The following is a 21,781-nucleotide window of genomic DNA, read 5'->3' as shown; positions in this document are numbered from 1 at the left end:
CTTCATTCGCGCCTTCTTCCCGCCGTCGCGGTTAAGAAAGCACCAGAGCCAGTGAATGCGTTGCTATGACTTTAACTGGCATTCTCTCATGGACTGAATCGAAGGACAAAAGCGTGAGTCGAAAGGCAAACGAAAGAGGCAATATCGAGGGCAGCTCCACTTTCATTTCTAGAAGATTCTGGACCCCGCTGCCAAAACGGGGGCAAGAGGGGCGGTTCGTGAGAAGGCGGGGGAAGAGGGGGAGGAGCTTCGGCGACGCGGGGAGAGTAGAGCGCCAAGAGCGGGAGTCTCTCCCACCACCACGGGAAGCTTGCCAGAGGGCGTGGGGGAGCCGTTGCGCTGTGCGGCGCGTGACGGACGGCAAGGCCTGCTTGAGGTGGGGAGAAACAGGTTGGGAGTTCCGGCTGTTCCTCCGCGGAGAGAAGCTTGTAGCGGTGGGAGCGGCGAGCGCGGCGTGGCACTGGAAGGCTGACCATGGACCCGCAGAAGTTGACTGAGCTGCGGACCTTCGTGAAACTCTGCAAGCAGAATTCTGCCATCTTGCACTCCGAGGATCTGACCTTCTTTCGCGACTGGATAGAGAGGTAAGCATGGAGCTGCTCTACCGGGGGAGCCCGAGTGGAAAACAGGTGGGGCTGCTACGGTGCTTATTCCCGCTTCTCTGACTGCTGCCCCTTTGGTTCCCCACCCCCACCCCGTAGTTAAAGTTGTTGGAGCTGGTCCTGAGATGGTGAACCTTTGGGGCTAAATTGTTCTGATCTTCCTTTAAGGGTTAGGGTGAATTTTGTCTCTCGTAGGATCGCCTGTAGAACTTGGGAAACCAGGGCGGCTGGATTACAGAGAGTTACTCCTACTTGTTAAATACTTGTACATTTCAGAGGTTGAAGGATTTCATTGATCTGACGCTGTCAGACGCCTTTAATTCGCCTCTGAAGCAAATCAGAAACGATTTGGGGAATGGAGCACTGAGCTTTTCGTGGCAAGGCCTAGTCGTTATCGTTGGAACCTGGCCTCTCCGGTTACTCAACTCACACACACACACACACCCCTCCAAAAAATCTAGGAAGGTTTAACATTCACAAGGATCTTCGGTGTCATTTAACGTGCTCTGGTTTTAGAACTGAAATTGTTTGCCTGATAAATACTTTATATGAAGGAAAGGATATTTTTAAAGCTTTCTATATCATATCTATATGCAAAATTATATCCGCCCTAGAGTCAGTTGCTGGAGCTATATATGTGACTATCATGGTTAGTATATCCAATATGCTCACACAATAAACTCTGATATCTTAAATGACAAGTACATTTCTTTGTGTCCCCCCATCCTCCCCTTCTTAAATCCTTTTTCTATGATGAAGACAACTTTATAGTTGCTTCACTTTAGAAGATTTGTTTTTTCTATGTGACAAAAAGTAGTTTTCTCAAATTATGTATTCCATACTAAACAATAAAACCTTAGCAGTCAAATGCTATACAGTTCTCAACTTATGATCAAAATTGAGCCCATAACCTCTGCACTAAGTAAAGAGGTTGAGTTGTGGCCAATATAACCTTTTAAAGCCACGGTCATGAAACAAATAATGTGGTTAAGGGAGTCTGGTTTCCCCCATTCATTCTGCTGGGAAAGTTGCAAATGGCAATCCCAGATACCTTGGGACTCTGCAACCATGGACATGCCAGTTGCCATGCATCGGAATTTTGATTGCATGATCATGGGAATGCTGAGTGGGTCATAAGCCACTTTTTCAGTGCCATTTTAACCTTGGTCATAAAAAAATGGTTGTAAGTCAAAAGCTATTTATAATGCTTTGGAAACGAGCTTCTTCACAGCTATAAAGGATCTCTGCTTAAAAGCCCTTGCTGGTTTACCCATTTTACTTTCTGCAGCCACTTTTTCAAAAAGCCAATTTGTTCTTTGACAGTACCTAAGGAGTTAGAATAGCTCCTCTGTGAGGAAAGACTGTAAAATTCAGTGCTAGCATTTATGGTAATGACAATTTGACAATTTTAATAGAACACTGGATGAATTCATGGAGGATCATGCTATTAGGGGGCATTAATACTGCCGGTTGTTCTATCTTCTGTATTCTAGGCTGCATGGCTTATATACCAATTGCTGGAAGTTAATCATGACTTTCAGAGAATGCCATCACTTCAGTTTAGATTTATGAATTTTGCAAATACATCCCTTTCACTTCTGTACATCTAAAATGTTGGGTTTACAGCCTGCTGCAGCAGGATTCTTATTTCTTAGTCTCATATGTAGCTTGAGAGCAGTCAGACTCTTCTTTATTCAGTCAATTACTAGGACATTTTCATATTCTAGTAACAAACCTCATAAAGTAATGTTGGTTCTACAAAAAGAATGGAGCAGCAGGTCTGGACTTTAATGGCTCCATGACATTTCAAAAACATTGATTTCAAAGTGGCATTGAGCCATGCTCTAGATGAGGCTTTCCATTATATTTCTGACTGTAGCTAAAGTGATGAAGCTAGTTCAGCCTTTCCCATCTAGGGTCTTCTAGATTTGTTGGGTTTTAGTGGTGTAATCTCTAACCATCATGACTGGAGCAACGTTCGGGAAGGTGCTGAAAGTAGAAAACATCTAGATCAGTGAAGATAGGTGGATCCAATCTGCACCCCTGGACATCTAGTAATATGGCCCTACAAGATAATAAAAATAAAAAGTTTGTTTACATAAATTAACTATATTATATATTTTATATGCGGCCCAAGACAATTCCCCTTTACTCAATGCTAGCCAAAAGGGTGAGCAACCATGATTTAAGATTTTGGGGCAGATTGTGAGATAATTCTGAATTAGTTGATTATCAATTAGCCCTTTGTAGATTCCAGCTTCCAATGATCAGTCTTAAATGTGCCTCATTTAGCATATAAATGAGCATAAACGTGAATATATTTACAAATGTTTAGCTAAAAAAAATGAGCAAATCAAAGATTTATACTACATATTTACAGTTGTAATCATTTCCCTAAAATTGTCTTGAAACAAAAGTTTCAAGACAATTGAAAAGTGTTACATTTGAATTGAACGCCATTTTTAAGTTGCAATATTTTTAAAGGGAAAGGAAAATAATGCAATATAGCAAATCTTTTCATTTTAGAAAATATTCATAAATGTAAACAGTGATTCTAGGTCATAGGTATCAAATTTGGCATCATGTTGCTGTCATGTGATGTATCGTGATGTTTCTCCCCTTAACAGAGCTGGGGTGGGCATGGCCTGTACATGACGCATCCGGTCTATGGGCCACTACTTTGACACCCCTGTTCTAGATGATGCAATATGGCATATCATCATGAATTTAATAGGGCACAAGTACAATTTCACTCCATTTTTGTTGGGCATTTTGAGGGCAATCAGGTGGGGAAAGTGAAGGTTTTGGGGATAAATACAGAGACATTAAATGTGTATTTGAGCATCAGCACCCTTTGCTCTAGAAAAGTACTTGGGAGTGATGTGCATTTTATTTTTCTTTAATAGTATTTCCCCCATTATGTACTCTATAGTTCAGAATTAAATGCTTTTAAAGAGAATAACTTTCTGTGCTCACGATAATTATTCCTATATTATGAAGCTAGGCTTAGAATAGGATCCTCTTAAACATCCCTAAATAGTTTTTTCCATATTTCTTAGATCAGAAGGCTGCAAATGATAGTGTAATTTATTCTCCTTAAAGTGGGAAGATGTCTGTCTTAACAATTTAGTATTGAAATTTAAAGCATTCCTGAAAAATAATTTAGAAAACTAACTAGATCCAATATATCCAAAGCAAAAAACACAACAACTCTGCCTTGCTAATTCTTGAGCTCATAAACAGATCTTTACCACAAGATATTATGGATCCTATATATTGCTTTATTTAACTTAAGCTAACGTGTTATATTCATATTTAATGGTATTTTTCTTTTTTATTATAAAGCATGGGAGGTACAATACCACCGGCTCCTTCCAAAACTTCAACAGAAACAACTGATGAGGTAAGAAAGAAGCTTTGTTACAATGTACAAAACTTCAAAAATGGGATATTGCCCCTTTTTATTATCTGCAAAGGAAGAGGGTTTTTTTCACATGTTTCTACAGGTTTGGTAGGTAACCTCACCTTATTTTCATTCCCCATGTCTTACCTTGAACTCTTGTAATTCAAATTTGCTATTACTCCAAATATGAGATATATAAAGAAATCTTTATATAAGGGTAATGGAAAGTCTAAGTCCAACAAAGTTTATTACAGCCATAAGACTGGAGGTAAAATACAAACAAAACATTTATATGTATATATCTCCATCCATCTGTTGGTCCGTCCGTCCATCTATCATTATCAAAAGCTAACATTAAGGAAACTTGAAGAGACAGAAGCAGATCACAATATTTACAGAGAGTTCTTAGCAATTTCCCACATGTGGGATATTTATAATAACTAATACAACATCATCTAGTTCAGGGGTGTCAAAATCAATTTCATTGAGGGCTGCATCAGGGTTGTATTTAACCTCGGGGGGGGGGGCTGGTGTGTGTGGCCAGCTCGATGTCACCTGTGGCAAGGGGGCGCCTGTGGTGGCCCGAGCGCTCTACCAGTGAAAACGGGCTCCCGCGCTCCTTTTTCGGCTGCGATGGCCTCCTGCAACCCTCTGCCAGTGAAAATGGAGTGCGGGAGGGCCACATGCAGCCTTCCCGAGCTCCTTTTCATTGGTAGAGGCACAGCGGGCCAGTCTTTTGCTGTTTCCAGGGCTGTCCCGCAAGCCAGATCTAAGCACCCCATGGAGCGGATCCGGGCCCCTGGCCTTGAGTTTGACACCCCTGTTCTAGATGCATTGACTACATTTCCCTTTTTTTCTCTTAGATGTAACTTTACCCTGCAGAAAACATTATAAAAATTATCCGTGTTTTCTTGCAATCTTACTTTACCTTCAGAATTTAGTTTGGTTCATGAAACTCTTTGCTTCCTGTGATCCTACACCTTATTATATATCTTGATCCTTTACCTTTTCCATATTGGAAAAATAGACAAATAATCCTGACCAATAGATTTTATGGTCACACATCACTGTATAAAATAGTACTATGGAAAAATCTTCCAGGTAAATACATTGCTGCTCAAGCAGATTCTTCTATTCCTGACAGAGGGTATTCCACATCAACACTTCCTAGTTTGTTTTTTAATCCCCCCCCCTCTCCACTTCTTGTTAATCATATTTGTGTGCTTATGGAAAGTCATCTTTCCTGCAAAAGTCATTGGAAGTAATAGTACCTGACATTTTCTAGATTTATTAATTAATGGAATTATTTCATTCTCAGCCACTGGCTAAAGGAGTGTCGAGCCTGAATTTGACATATGTGTAGCCATTTTATTTACCTCTCTATTATACTCATTTCTTCCTTTTTGCTTTCTCTCTACCATGTAAGGGTTTTTTTGTGCTCGCCACATTCTTGAGGTGGGGGGAAGGAGTGAATAGATAGTGAAAATTGTTTTGGCTAGGTGACTACCTTTCCCATTGGAACAGAGGCTGCTCCTGCTGAGAACGGAATGTGAAGTTTGAAGACACCGGTCAATGCGTTTGAATGTTTATTGAAGAATGTGACTTTTCAGAGATGTTTCTAACTTAAAATATTATGTGGTGTAATTCCAGTTTATGTCAGATCTGGAATTACAACAGACTTTGCCAATTTGATGTTTACCTAAATAAAAGAAATTTGTTTTTAAAGATGAACTTTATGCATTTCTTTTTTGAATCACTTGGAAACCTAACAAGGAGATTGTGAAAGAGAAGCCTCCATTAACTAATTTAAATATATTATTGGTCAGAGGTACTTTTCAATACTCCCTCATTCTGTGTTTATATATATTTCCAAATCTCCACAGATTTTAAATTAATTGGATTTAGGTTTTTTTTTCATTATCCTGTGCCAAGCAGATGTTTTATAACTTTATATCATAGTTTGGATGAGTTCACTTATTGTTATTTTAAAATCTCCCACAAAGAATGTCACTGCATCAATAATTATCAAATTTATTCTCTGATTATTTATATTTAAATAGACACAGCATTCTATGAGAAGAAGAGAATGTTACTAATTAGTGACCTTTTTTTTAGCCAAAAGCAGAAGAAAAGGTTGAAGAACCACCAAAACCTTCTGAGCCTGAAAGTGAAGAAAGTGATTTAGGTTAGTGACCAGTATTGCAATCTCATGTCTCATGTCTTGTCTTGTATTCCCCTCCCTATAAATTGTAAGCCGCCCTGAGTCCCCTCAGGGAAAAGGGCGGCCTATAAATAATAAACAAATCAAATCAAATCTCTTTGATGTCATTCATTTTTTTTATTCTGAATTCAACTAAGTTGAATTCTTATTTGAAATATATGTTTGTAATTCCTTTTTTCTTTTTGGTTTGCAGAAATGGATAATGAAGGAGTGATTGAACCTGACAATGATGAACCTCAGGCAATGGGAGATGAAAATGTTGAGGTAATAGTGCTTGGAACTCTGTGTCACACAGTTAGTGTAAACATGCCTGTGCACAACTGTTAGTTCCTTCTTGTTATTGGTTCAGTTAGCAATGAACCTTTTAATGTTTTTTTTGATATGGATGGATGGATAGATGATGATAGATAGATAGATTGATAGATTGATAGATTTGCTATTGACAGGAGGAAGAATATGTCTAACCAGAAATAACCAAAAGATATAACCATGATATTTTTTATTTGAAGTAATGCTATCTGGTCAATTTTGGGCAGCAATATCTTTTACCCTATGTTCAGATGACATGTTTAACTGTAAAATCATTTGCAGTTGGTTTGCAGCCCAAAAGCAGACACTTGTGCAGTACTCAGCTCTTGATTAAATGTAATATGTGAATGTTCTATCTGATTTTAAATCCAGATAACTCTTTCCTGAAAGTATGACAACTTTGATCTGCATTCTAGTTTCTTTGCCTTTGTTTTCTTTAGGTTACAGAAGAAATGATGGACCAGGCCAACGAAAAGAAAATGGAAGCTATAAATGCATTAAGTGAAGGTCAGTTTTATATATGCTACATTAACTTTTATCGTTTTTACTAGATTCACCCATAGAGTTAGTGCTTGGGTTACAACTTCTCATTTGGCAATTGTTCAGTTACAGTGATACTGAATGATACTTAAGACTGATCCTTAAAATTCTGGCTGGTACTTATGACAGTTGCAGCATCTTGCAGCCATGTGATTACAATTTGTGACTTCTACCAGCTTCCCATAAGATATTAGTGATAAAACCACCAAGGAAGGTCAGCACTTGAGTCTCTGTTTTTCTAAGTCATTTTTATACATCATGTCCAATCAGTTCCCTTCTTTCCACATTTCTAGGGCCTCCACATTTAAAATGGAGTTCTTTTTCACTAACATTTTATATTTTCAGGTGAACTTGCGAAAGCCATTGATCTGTTCACAGAAGCCATCAAATTGAATCCTCATTTGGCTATCCTGTATGCCAAAAGAGCCAGGTGAGACTTTACATTTGCATATTTTTGCTATAAAAGATAGCTAATATAAAGATAGCATAATCTGGACTGTGTTTATGAATTATTGTATAGACTTTTAAAAGTTTCTTACTGAATAAATGATTTAAAAATTTGTTATACTGACATTCTGAAATAAGAAGAGGATATTTTTACAGTTCTTACGATCATTTTTGGCATTTTTGGCAATATGAAAGCTTTCTGCTAATTTCCCGTTTTTCTCTTGATAGCCATATCCAAGTTTGTGTTTTATCTTGGTTACCACTTTTTCTGTTCTTCAATACTGGTGCATTTGTATACCTTGATTTGAAGACTGGAACTGTAGCTAAGCTATAATAACAAAACTTTACAATACTGCTTGTGCTTTATCTACCCTCTTTTTTATATCCTGGTGAATGAGGGAAGAGTCAGCAAAAATCTTCTCCAAACTATCTTGTTTGTCAGGACTTAAGGAACATTTTGCTATCTTTGCTTCTTGCCTATTTCCTCTATAACTCTTTACAATAACTGCTTATGATTTCTAATCACAGTCGCTATATATTATCTCCAGTTTGGGAGCCTGTATACCTCCAAGTAATGGTTATTGTTATATGGAGATACAATAGCATTCAGGGCTTACTAAAAATGGGAATGAAGCACATATGGCTTATCTTTGTGGCAGCTTAAGTTAAAACTGAACATAATGATTAATGCCATTAAAAACACCTACTGTTAGTGGTCCTGGAATCAGAAAATTTTAATGAACATTAAACAAGAATTATATAGATAATTCCTCTGGCTCTTCCTTTCCGAGCTTGTCCTAAGCAGGATGGCTCCTGCAAAGAAAAGTGGTGAAAAGAAGAAAGGCTAATCAGCCATCAATGAGGTGGTTACTCGTGAATATACTATAAATATTCACAAAAGGATCCATGGCGTGGACTTCAAGCAATGGGTTCCTCGTGCTCTTAAGGAGATTGGAAATGGGTACTCCTGATGTACGCATTGATATCCATTTGAACAAGGCTGTCTGGACAAAAGGAATAAGGAATGTTCTTTATCGTATCCGAGTACACTTATCCCGAAAGCGCAATGAAGATGCAGATTCACCCAATAAATTGTATACGCTGGTTACATATGTGCTCTGACCCCCCTCCGTACAGTGAGTCACACCGACACAAGATTACTGTTAGCCACGCTTTATTCACAGTAATTACTCACAGACAAGACTTTGGCAGCAACCCAGACACCCACAGATAAAGACATACACACAAGAGCTTCTCCAGCTTTAGTAAAACGGTTGTGTCCTGCAAAAGGTCTCCTCCCAAAGTCTCTTCTTATATACTCTTGGGAGGAGCCTAATCACAACGACCTGGGCCTGATTATCTTCTAAGTCTCCGTAATTGCTGCCGGCGCTTATCCGCCCTTCTTTGCCTAGCGTCCGGGACCAACTCCCTTTGCTCCTCCCCACTACTCCAGGGCCTGATGTCTTCACCGCTGCTCCAGGGCCTGACGTCAGGGACAAACTCTCTTTGGCTTTCACTGCTGCTCCATGCCTCAGGCGCCTCCTGGTGGCCAACCAGCCTCTCTGGTCCCTGCTCAGAGTCTGAACCCTGCCCAGGGTCCTCCACATCATCCAGAGCTGACTCATAGGGTCCCTCGCTATCGGAGTCTGTCGGCAGCTCCAATGGCTCCTGCTGGGCCACAACACATATGTACCAGTCACTACCTTCAAGGATCTACAGACAGTTAATGTAGATGAAAACTAAGCTTTTATTATAATAAAAATACTAAATTGGTATTAAAAAATAAATAAACAAGAATTATATAATGGTACTCTATAAGAACATTTGATAATTCAGATATATTTAAATAGAGTAAATGCAAAATGTATTGAAAGTGCTTATAATTTTGTGGTAAATGATAAGTGTATTGAGCTGAATAGTATTTTAACTCAATTGCTAAAAGTATTAGGCTGCAAAGCATATGGTATTCTATTTATTTTAAGTTAAGAATGTATACTTTTCATGTTGACAGTGTTTTTGTGAAAATGCAGAAGCCAAATGCTGCCATTAGGGATTGTGATAGAGCCATTCAAATAAATCCCGATTCAGCACAGACCTACAAATGGCGAGGAAAAGCTCACAGGTAATAAAAGTGAACGACCCTCCTATCTTCTTTATATCTTAATCGTCTTACTGAAGAAACTAAAAACTTTCTAGGTTAAACAGAAAGCTTTTAAGATGTGCTACTTTTACTACATGTTATACAGTAACTTTTAATTTTATTCAATTTCTAAAAATGCAGAACTTGAAACTAAAGGACATTTAGACATTATTAAAAGCTTTCTTATTTATACCCATGACTTAACATTTTTTTTAACATTGTGTCAAATGATGCTGACTGTAATTAATAATTTTATTACCAGGCTGCTGGGTCATTGGGAAGAGGCTGCACACGATCTAGCTTTAGCCTGTAAACTGGATTATGATGAAGAAGCTAGCGCCATGCTTAAGGAAGTACAGCCACGTGTAAGTAATGAATGAAAATGTGGACGATGGCTTGCTTAGCTCATGATTTCATTTCTATTATATTTTATGGAACTTATGCTAAAACACTATCCTGATTTTATGTGATTTTTTTAAAACTCCAGTTTTGTAAGGATATTGTGATTCTGTAATTCTAATAATTGTTGCCATAAAGTACTGTAATTCATAGTCTGCAAGCTTGCCACTAACTTATTGTAAGGCTTTTTAAAAAAACTTAACACTTGAAGTTTAAATCATTTTCTCCCTATTACAAGGGAACAAGATTAGATAATTAAAGTATGAATTGGTTCTGAAAACTGCACATTGTGTGCAATAAAATGTTGCTTGAATGTTTTGCTGATCTGCCACAAGGGAGTACTATGAATAACATAATTCAAAAAATTAATGTCTTCTCTTTAGTTACATAATAAACTGGATGATTACATACTAGCTTTAACAACAGTTGTGTTGTTACTTCTGGTCTAACATTAAAAGCTGTAGCATTTGACTAGTACTGATCTCTATTTTAATATTATACAAAAGAAATGTTCAATAATTTCTATATATAATAAGAATGCATATAGTTGAATTATTTCTGTAACATTGAATTGATTTCATTTGTTTTTGTGTATATTACAATGCTTTCTTCTGTGTCAGTTCATCTCAGGGTATGTGGACCCTGAACCATTTATGTTTCTGCCTATATCATTGAAAATGATTACAGAATGGAATATAACTTTTTCTCTAGCTTTATCTTACTTGGTTCTTATAAGCCAAAGAGGGGAAAAAAACTTATGGAAGTGAGAAATCCCAGTGCAGCATTACTGACTTCATAGTTTTTGCTTTCTTGCTTTTCCTATTAAGAAAAGAACAGTACCAAGGAAATTTTCTGTTCTTGCTAATCTGTTGTCAGGATTGCTTGAGATACACTATATTGCCAAAAGTATTCGCTCGCCTGCCTTTACTCGCATATGGACTTATTGTAAGTGACATCCCATTCCTAATCCATAGGGTTCAATATGACGTCGGTCCACCCGTTACAGCTATAACAGCTTCAACTCTTCTGGGAAGGCTGTCCACAAGGTTTAGGAGTGTGTTTTATGGGAATTTTTGATCATTCTTCCAGAAGTGCATTTGTGAGGTCACACACTGATATTGGACAAGAAGGTCTGGCTCTCAGTCTCCGCTCTAATTCATCCCAAAGGTGTTGAGGTCAGGACTCTGTGCAGGCCAGTCAAGTTCATCCACACCAGACTCTGTCATCCATGTCTTTATAGACCTTGCTTTGTGCACTGGTGCACAGTCATGCTGAAAGAGGAAAGGGCCAGCTCCAAACTGTTCCCACAAAGTTGGGAGCATGGAATTGTCCAAAATGTCTTGGTATGCTGAAGTATTCAGAGTTCCTTTCACTGGAACTAAAGGGCCAAGCCCAGCTCCTGAAAAACAACCCCACACCATAATCCCCCCTTCACCAAACTTTACACTTGGCACAATGCAGTCAGACAATTACCGTTCTCCTGGCAACTGCCAAACCCAGACTCATCCATCAAATTGCCAGATGGAGAAGCGCGATTTGTCACTCCAGAGAACGCGTCTCCACTGCTCTAGAGTCCAGTGGCGGCATGCTTTACACCACTGCATCCGACGCTTTGCATTGCACTTGGTGATGTATGGCTTGGATGCAGCTGCTCAGCCATGGAAACCCATTCCATGAAGCTCTCTGCCCACTGTTCTTGAGCTAATCTGAAGGCCACATAATGTTTGGAGGTCTGTAGCGATTGACACTGCAGAAAGTTGGTGACCTCTTCGCACTATGTGCCTCAGCATCCGCTGACGCTGCTCCGTTAGTTTACATGGCCTACCACTTCGTGGCTGAGTTGCTGTCGTTCCCAAACACTTCCACGTTCTTATAATACAGCTGACAGTTGACTATGGAATATTTAGGAGCGAGGAAATTTCAAGACTGGATTTGTTGCACAGGTGGCATCCCATCACAGTTCCACGCTGGAATTCACTGAGCTCCTGAGAGCAACCCATTCTTTCACAAATGTTTGTAAAAACAGTCTGCATGCCCAGGTACTTGATTTTATACACCTGTGGCCATGGAAGTGATTGGAACACCTGATTATGATTATTATGATGGCTGAGTGAATACTTTTGGCAATATAGTGTATATCCCCTTTCCCTTATATCTCTGAATCTAAATTATCAATTTCCGAGAAACAAGTAAAACTAGGCTGGGCAAAATCTACAAAATGAAATATTATGAAAAAAAATTATATACTGACAATTTCTTCAGAAAGATGTACCATTTTTGCTAAGTATTTTTTGCACTAGAAACTGATAATTGAAAGCATAATTCCAGTGATTTACTTTGAGGCATCTACTCTATAATGTTTCAGTGTGATTTTTACAGGATTAATACAAATGTGACATCTGTATTTTAAGGTCTGGCTGGAACTTTAGAAGCAATTTTCTAAATACTTTTATGTAGCAATTATAGCATAATTCCTTGAGGGAGAGGGATATTCATATTGGTCTGTATAATTATAATCTTAAGGCTGTAATTCTTGTCCTGTTGTGAATTGTCAGCAGATACTCAAATAAGGTGGATATTGGATTATGCACTGCTTTATGTTTTGAAAGCACAAAATTGAAATTATTCAAATAAGAATGATTGCCTTATATATGGCTATTCGCTTCAAATCATACACTGGTTAAACTAGTTCAGTTTAAGTTTATAAACTTGTAATATTTTATATCAGTTTTATATATTTAATACCATACATTTCTTGAATTAAATAAAAAGTTTCTCTTCACTGAATTTTTGTTTTAACTGTCATAGATCTCAAGGCATTGGTGGTTCTAATGCTTTGCTACTTGTCTATATGTTGTGTATGAAAGAAAGTTAATAGAATCCCAGAGGTTTTTGCTTTTGAAGCGTTTTACTGTGTTCGTTCTGCAAATAACTTGCAGATGGTTTCTCATTAATTCTTTTTATTTAATTTTTAAGGAGAGTTCAGCTCTATTTTTCTACTGAAATTAATTTTCATCTAAAAGACTGTAGTGTATTGGCAAACTTATACAATTCTGTGGGATATTTTGGAGCTGTAACATTGTTGAAGGGAAGAATTAGTGTTGATTATAGCCTTGACATACAAGCTAAAAATAGTTGTTGTAGAATGCTAGAATTATATCGTATAAATGATACTATACATGCGACAAATAATTTTATTCATCTTGTACCTTAGGCTCAGAAGATTGCAGAACACAGAAGAAAATATGAACGAAAGCGTGAAGAAAAAGAAATTAGAGAAAGAATGGAAAGAGTAAAAAAAGCCCGAGAGGAACATGAGAGAGCACAAAGGGTAAGAGCTTGAAAAACATAGTTTAGCCCTTAGAGGGAAAGACTAGAGATGTCAAACAAGAATTCATATCCTGCTTCATCATCTATCTAGGAACTTGGTAATTTATACAGTCTTCCAAGAGACCCTCACCTGGCATATTCTTAATCCTGATGTATGAGAGGGCTGTGCTGTTTTTTCTGAAAATTAATAGGTGAAATTCAGGGGAGGAAAATGAAAAAGGTTCTATAATATATTCTTCTGGTCTTATGGTATACAGCTACGTGATTAGGGATGTCAGCTCACTCTCCATCCATTTGGGAAATAGATTTAAACAAGAGCAAACTTTATTTTTAAAAAATAGAAAAATAGTTTTTATTTAAAAATATTTGGTATTCCAAACAGACCACAGGATGGTGCTATTCTTCTATAATTAGCAACCTCAGAAAAAAGTGTTTTTAGATTATATCTAGAGAGAAAAAATAATTCTTGGATACAGCCTGAGGTTGGAATAAATAAGTCTGAGCAAAGTCTCCTGCTTTATAAATACAAGAAACAATAACATTACCTAGTGTCTTACAGACTAATAAAAATCAAAAATTCTAATGCAGTTTCATGGCTAGATAGTTTGTATTTAAAGAATATGTAGGGAAACAGATAACTGAAGCAATAATGCTGTTTGCTTGCATATACTGTACTTTTCCAAATCCTTGTAGATTCCTCCAGAAATTCAGGAGACCCGTGCAGTGCATGTTCTCATTTCTTAACTATGGTACCCAGTTGTTTTTGCTCCATAATGACCTCCTGTTTTCTTGTGACAACAAATGAAGTTTTTCTTTGCCCCTAGAGTGGTATGGATTAATGATATCTGCAACCTTCTGAAAAATGCATACAGATAGTCCACAGCTTACGGCTGTAATTGAGCCTGGAATTGCAGTCATAAGTCATTGTGGTTATATCACGTGACTAGACCTGATTTGTCAACATTTTTTGCAGTGGTCATTAAGCAAATGCTACATTTGTTACATTTTCCCAATGTGTATATTTTGCTGGAAGCCAGAAGTAACACCAAACACCAGCAAAAGACATTGCAAATCACTGTTCTTTGACTGCAGGATATTGCAAATAGCCATAAAGGTGAGCCAATTGCTAAGCACACAAAATGTAATCATCTGATTGTGAAGGATGCATCTATTGTAACTTTAAAAATGAATTGTAAGTAGCTCTCGGGATGTTCATCATAACTTTGAACAATTGTTAAGCAATCAGTCATAAGTTGAATACTATCTGTATTTAGGTCTGAGCTGGCAAATTGGGCCAGCTACAGGAATAACATATTAGGAAAACTTCATATTTTAAAAGTCTCTGTTTCCCCAAACATAATAATGGCTTCTTACCCAACAGTAGTCAGATTTCCACTTCGCACAATGTTACAAAGTTGTTTGTTTAGTTGTAAATTAACCTAATGAGGAAACTCGACCACATTTTACCCTTTCTGAGGCTGTTCATTAAATGACCGGTTGTAAGTCAAAGACTACCTGTAAAACAGTTTACCATTTAACATATGCTGGTTTGTTTGAATATGGACAAATGGAAAACAGATTTATTTCCAGTGAACTCCAGAACCACTCCTGAATGGCTAGTTTGACATAAGTTTGAAGGAAAAATAGGAGGTTCCATCTTTGAAATGGTGGATTTTGTATATTCTTATTGGAGACCAAGTAAATAGTTTTATTTTTGCAGGAGGAAGAGGCTCGCCGGCAGACAGGAGGACCTCAGTTTGGTGGTTTCCCAGGTGTGTATTCATCTCAAAGCATTTATAGAAGAAACTTGAGCTTCATATGAATTGGGATCATAATAGTTTGCTTTACTTGTGGAGAAAAAAAGAAAATCTACCGTGTTTCCCCGAAAATACGACAGGGTCTTATTTTCTTTTTACTTACAAAATATGGCCTTGGGCTTATTGTAGGGGAGGTCTTATTGTTTTGGGGTTGTCGGGCGGCTGCTCCCTTGCGAACTGGCTCCTGAAGATCCGGGCACAGCCTCGGGGGGCAAAGCAGCCATGAGGTGACCAAGCTCATGAGCGACCGCCCAGCAAATCCCCTCTCCAGCCAAGCAGAACACCATTCACTGACCTAGGGGGTATCCCTAAGGCGGCAAGCCACGTGGTGCTCCCCAGCTCTCGCGGCTTGGCACATTAGGGATACCCCCTAGGTCAGTGCATGGAGCTCTGCCGGGCTGGAAAAGGGGGGTTGCACGAGTGCCTGTTCCACCCCCAGCAGGCATGCCTCCTAGCCTCAACATTTCCGGGCCCAGCTCTCCCTGTAGCAGCTGCCGCGGCGCTCCAAACATAACATCTTCTCCGGTTCCAAACTTGGCTGCCGAGTCTTCCAGCAGCGGCCGCTCTAGGAGTGTGCTCTATGGTGGTGGGCTGGCTGCTGGAAGACACTCTGTCTGGAAGACTCTCTTACAGAGTCTTCCAGCAGCCAGCCAACAACCATAGAACGCACTCCTAGAGCAGCCACTGCTGGAAGACTCGGCAGCCGAGCTTGGGAGTGTGGAACCGGAGAAGACATTATGCTCAGGGCGCCGCCGCGGCAGCTGCTCCAGGGAGAGCTGGGCAACTCCCCCCTCTGGCCATGCAGAATGCCACTTCCCAACCTAGCAGTATCCCAAAGGCGGCAAGCAATGTGAGCGCCTTTCTCCTCCCCTCCGGCTCCTGTAGCTTGGCGCCTTCAGGATTACCGCTATGTCAGTGAGCGGTGCTCTGCCAGGCTGGAGGCAGGGGGGTTGTCCAGGGGGTTTATTTTCGAGGGTGGGCTTATATTTTTGCCCACGTGAAAAATGTGGCATGGCTTTAGTTTCAGGACAGGTGGTATTTTCAGGGAAACACGGTATGTTTTGTACTTGAATTCATCAAACAAATACAGAAGTGCTGTATTTCTGATATTTGAATATAAAATATTCTAATACTACTAGCAATTATCCAAGGCTGTGATATTAAACAATGCAACATGAATTTTAGCATACAAAACACAGGAAAATAGACATTACTTTATTTCAGTCATTGACCAATAAAAATATAATCAATAAAATGAATAACACAGTACTATTTACTAACAAGAACTATTAGCAATCATAATGTAGCAAAATTTTGCTGCTTTTAGAGAAATATACAATTTATCTTAAATTATTTAACAGCTATTCAAGTGCTCTGGAAATTTAAATAAAACAGGTATAATTAATTCATGGATTATTATATGATAAAGATGTAACTAAGATATAGTCCCCTGTAATAATTTTCTATAATGATATTCCTTACATTTTCAGGTGGTTTTCCTGGAGGCATGCCTGGAATGGGAGGTATGCCTGGAATGGGAGGCATGCCTGGAATGGGAAGCATGCCTGGTCTCAATGAAATTCTTAGTGACCCTGAAGTTCTTGCAGCCATGCAGGTGAGGAACAATGGAGAAAGGAATGATGCTGCAACATAAGAATTCTGATTGTTTTTTAAGAACTCCTGCCCCAATCACTCTAGATTCTTGCATTACTGTAGTTTCTTGTACTGATTTTTGCTTTGCAGGTCATACTTTATGAAATGATTTAGATATAATCTAACAAAGTGCTTAGTACCTATTAATTTTACTGTACTTTTTCTACTTTATACTATACTTTATAATAGATTGAAGCATAAACTATACATAAAAACTCACATCATACTATCCTAGTGATACATTTCAATCCTTCCTTATTTTACAGGATCCAGAAGTAATGGCAGCTTTCCAAGATGTTGCCCAGAATCCAGCAAATATGTCAAAATATCAGAATAACCCTAAAGTCATGAATCTCATTGGAAAACTTTCATCCAAATTTGGAAGTCAACCATAAAATTTCTTTTCATTGCAAGACATGGCTGAAGTATTGATCGCATATTATATATCGCAATAACACAAGCCATTGTACTGCTAATTCTCAAATGAGAACTAGGGTGCTCTGGATAGAATCCATTTTCCTCTTTGTTTCAAAAATGAATATTAGTTCACAACTGTATGGAAGGTTCACATAAAACCACCCCACCTTTCTACCATGCCCTTAATTTTCTTACTGAAAACAGTTTGTTTTTAAATTGTATAATTGTTATTTCTTAGTAGATCCAAAAATATAGAGTGGTTGGGGATGAAATTTGGAGTGGAGGAATGATGGTTCTGTTTGTGATTGATTGGGATAATTGGACTGTTTAATTTCTAACACAAATGAGGCTCACTGTTTTTATTTTAATTGGAAGAATTCATTTTCAATTCTTAAAATTCACAAGAATTATTTAAACTGTTGAAATATACTCTTCTTGGATCATATCCTTGCACTGGAAAGAAGCATCCTAAATGTTGCATGCTTTGGCTTTAACTATATTGGTACAAATGATACTGAGGCTGGAAACTTCAATCAGTGTTGAGCAGATTAACACGCTACTCATCTATGTCACAGTGAGCAAATGTTTTATCAACACCAGTAAGCTGATTACTTGAATGATTGGGAGCCCTTTAGTTATTTGTACTGATTTTGCTATTGAATATGACTAATTTCTTAGTTTGAGGGAGGGAAGCAAAGTGTTTCCCATTACCATGTAATATTCATTATATAATTCAGAATATAGGTTAAATATAACTGATGAATGGTAATGACCTAGACAGTATATTAGAAAGGTATATACACCATCTATCTCTAATGTCATGTCATATGAATACATATGGGGCTAAAGGAAAAATAAAAACTACTCATTGAAATCCTTGCTATGAAATATTTACTGGTGGTTAACACAAATCTTGTTTTGGTCTCTGCCTTTTTAATTATCTGCTCAGTGTTGGAGGGCCTGTTATAATTAGGTTTTGGTTTTTTTTAGGGCTTTTGAATGTTTCCAGTTCTGTGCTCTTGTAATTTTGTCTGAATCCACAAGTGATGTATGTTTTCTGTTTTTAATTAAACCTCAACTGGTTCAGAAATTCAATATATTCTTAAAATAAAATCCATATAGTAATTATCTTGTCAAATTAAAGGAAATATGACTTCAGTTTTGCTTAAGAAATATGAGAGTACTTCTAGTTGCCTTTAAAATAATAAAGACTGGTTTTGAAGAATCTTGGTTTATCTGTCAACATTTAATTAATGAGAGATAATATTCACAATCTCCTCTGTATTCTATGGATCAGGAGAAATCTTCCTTTTGATTAAGGAAAATGTAATTGGATTGTTGAATGAATATAGGTAGTCTTTGACATATTGCAATTAGGATCAGAAATTTGGTCATAAATCGTTACAATCATGTCAAGGCACCACATTACCGAGTCTGATTTTTAGACTTTTTCATAGTGGTCATTAAATGAATTAAGTCCAAATCCACTCTCCTGAATGGGTTTTTTTGCACGAAACTGGCAAAAAACATTGCAAATCATGGTCCTGTGACCGTGGGATACTAACTAGTTGTAATGTGGTTAAGGAGGAACAGTGTACCATTTTATGAAGGCCACAAGTGCTTGACAAGCCATAAAGCACCTTTTATAATGCTATCATAACTGAATGGTTATTAAATGGCTGGTTGTAAGTTGATGATTACTTGCATATTGCAGCTACAGGCAAGATACATTATTTTCTAAATATTTTTAGAATATTTCAGTTCTCTGTTTTCAAGGTGAGTTGGTGATTCATAATAATTAGAGTAATAGCAACAGTATTGATAAATGCTCAGATGTAATTTGGAGCTTGATTACAAGATAAGAGTCTAATTCTTTACCCTTTTTCCTAGTTAAATGAAAATAAAGTTATTTTTAATATATTAAGTGCAAAAGTTTTTTTTAACTTGCAAAATATATGAATATTTTATTTATCTCATCTTAATAAAAAGTACAGGTAGACCTTGACTTACAACTGCAATTAAACCAAAATTTCTGTTGCTAAGCAAGGCACTTATGAGGCTTGCCCCATTTTATGACCTTTTTGACATGTTTGTTAAGTGAATCACTACAGTTAAGTGAATAATGTCATTCAGCAAATCTGGCTTTCCTTCATTGACTTTGCTTGTCAGAAGCTCAGAAGGTTGCAGATGACAGTCTCAGGATCCTGGGACACACTAACCATTGTAAATACATGCCAGTTGCCAAGTATCCAAGGTTTGATTATGTTCACTATGGAGATCCTATAACTATCATGAGTGTGGGAATTGGACATGTCACTTTTTTCAGGGCTATTGTAACAGGTCATTAAATGAATGGTCAAGAACTACCTGTATAAGAAATAGATGTAACTTAGTTGATGCTGCTTAACATTAGTAGGTCTTGCCTGCTATTGTTTGTGAAAATTCCACTGTTGCAGCCTTGGCTTGTACTTATATTATTAAAAGCAGGTAATTCCTGAAAAACTGGTTTGAGTCTAAGGCAACCCAAAAACGTACGTGTTAAGAGATTTAACTGTTTTACAAAATCTACCCCAGATCTTATATTTGTACACAGATTGAGAAATATATTTAAGCACACAAACACTATCATAATATTATACAAATCTTGCACAACCAAAAAGAATGTAGTTACTAAAGTTATATTAAAGACAATAGGAAAAAAGAAGAATTTTATAAATTACTAATTTTTAAAATGAATGAGCATATCGAGTGTGTACCTAGTATGGATGAATAAAACAGTCTGGCTATCTTGCTTGCCCCTATTATCAGTTCAGCATTTTTTCACTACGGACTGATGGTGTAACACCTGGTTTCCGTAGTCTGCAATTTTTTCCCCTTCTGGAAATTCATTCTGGATTTTCATTGGATTTCCAGGGGGTGAGTGGGAATTGCGGACTAAAGGAACCAGGAGCACTGCTCAGGTGACCTGAGGACACAAATAAACCTCCATGTACTTCAATGACCCTCTAAAAGGATACAAATGATCAGCTGTCTGCAAGGAATATAAATCCTTCCCTCTATCCCGTTAGAGCTGAAGAAGCTTCTTGGATGAGAAGCGAAATGTCCTCAAAGAAAAAAAAGTCCAATTGCCTCCTGAAAAAAAAGCATCTGGGATATAGATGCATCAGCTTGCTGTATACATACAGTTAAATTCAATTGATGCAGTTGGATCAAAAGTAAAAACATTTTTGCTGAGCCAACAGGCACATTTTAGAAGTGACTTAAGCTCTGGACCACTTTCTGGTCCTTCACTGCTGAACCAAGGAATATGCTTCCTAGTCCAGACTTTATATTTTCACAGTCCTCGTTGATTCCAAATTTCCAAGACTTCCTTTTAATCCCAAGGGAGAGGCTGTGGGATAAATGAATCGGACCCTCAATATACAAAAGGTTATTTCTCTTTCCCTATTGTAAAACTCAAAATTTCAACAAAAAAAAACCACTGTTCAAAAAGTAAATTTGTTGTTAATTGCGAAGTCATGTCCGACCCATCACGACCCCATGGACAATGCTCCTCCAGGCCTTCCTGACCTCTACCATCCTCTGGAGTACATTGAAGCTCACACCTACTGCTTCAGTGACTCCATCCAGCCACCTCATTCTCTGCCATCCCATTCTTCTTTTGCGTGAAAAGTGAATAGTCTGTGCTTATTTTCCCTGAACCATTTCTGCAGCTGTCACTGCATCCTCCAGCTATTATGCCTTAAGGATAAGGCAAGGTTGTTGTCAAGATTGAAGGTGGTTATGCTTTTTTTGAATCTTACCACTTTCCAACTTGCCAAAGAACTGGGCGGAAGGAGGGGGTGAGATAGAATGCAGGGGCTTCAGACATCAACCATGAGAGTCAAGTATCCAGCAAGGACACTTCTGCAGGTGTTGGCCAAGACATGGACTAAAAGCAGAAGAATGATTCATAATTGGATGACGTGACCTGTTCCATGGGAGGAAGGGAGAATGCTATTCTTTAAGTATGCAAACTTGTGTGGGAAAAATTAGCTGATTTTGAACCTTCAGTGCCAGAATGATGTATTCAATAAAGTTTTACTTTTGGAATTTTGAAATTCCAGAGTCAACTTCTGGTGGGTTCAATAGTCAGAATGTTGACAGCTGTATGCCTCCCTACTTTTTAATTTGTATATTTACACAGTATTTCAGGCACTCCTGCTTTCTACATATCTCCCCACTCATGTATTAGGTTGAGTGGTCCCAGGGCTTTTAGATGCAGTTCTTGCAAAGCCTTTATAGCCAAGAGCATTTCTCATCTTCTCTGTGGTGTTCAAGTATGTATGTCTACAAAGTTTGAAATTATTTAAGATGTCTGATCTTAAGTTTATTAGAATAATGCCAACATGTATTAAGAATGCTTTTCCAAGTTTTGAAAAAGGTTTGGTCCCTGAATGCTTCACAGCCTTTAAAACGTTTGGCTAAAGTTAATTTTAGTTCCCCAGAAAAAGCTTCTTAGAA

General features: G+C 37.9%; 1 protein-coding gene across 1 annotated transcript; it reads left to right on the top strand.

Annotated features, from left to right (window-relative positions):
• Positions 1-254: 254 nt before the first annotated feature.
• Positions 255-18,503, top strand: ST13 (ST13 Hsp70 interacting protein). Its single transcript, XM_014071671.2, has 12 exons — positions 255-584; positions 3,948-4,005; positions 6,121-6,190; positions 6,420-6,490; positions 6,976-7,042; positions 7,421-7,505; positions 9,534-9,644; positions 9,925-10,027; positions 13,276-13,392; positions 15,112-15,163; positions 16,699-16,823; positions 17,128-18,503. The coding sequence occupies exons 1-12, from the start codon at positions 475-477 to the stop codon at positions 17,254-17,256; spliced, it is 1,098 nt and encodes a 365-aa protein (XP_013927146.1). The 5' UTR covers positions 255-474; the 3' UTR covers positions 17,257-18,503.
• The last annotated feature ends 3,278 nt before the right edge of the window (positions 18,504-21,781 follow it).

The sequence above is a fragment of the Thamnophis sirtalis genome, unplaced genomic scaffold (genome assembly GCF_051295495.1).
Source record: "Thamnophis sirtalis isolate CommonGarterSnake01/CBP01778 unplaced genomic scaffold, rThaSir2_p1.2 scaffold_9, whole genome shotgun sequence".
Classification (NCBI taxonomy): Eukaryota; Metazoa; Chordata; class Lepidosauria; order Squamata; family Natricidae; genus Thamnophis; species Thamnophis sirtalis.
Note: the sequence above shows the minus strand (reverse complement) of the source record. Positions and strands in the feature narration are given on the sequence as shown.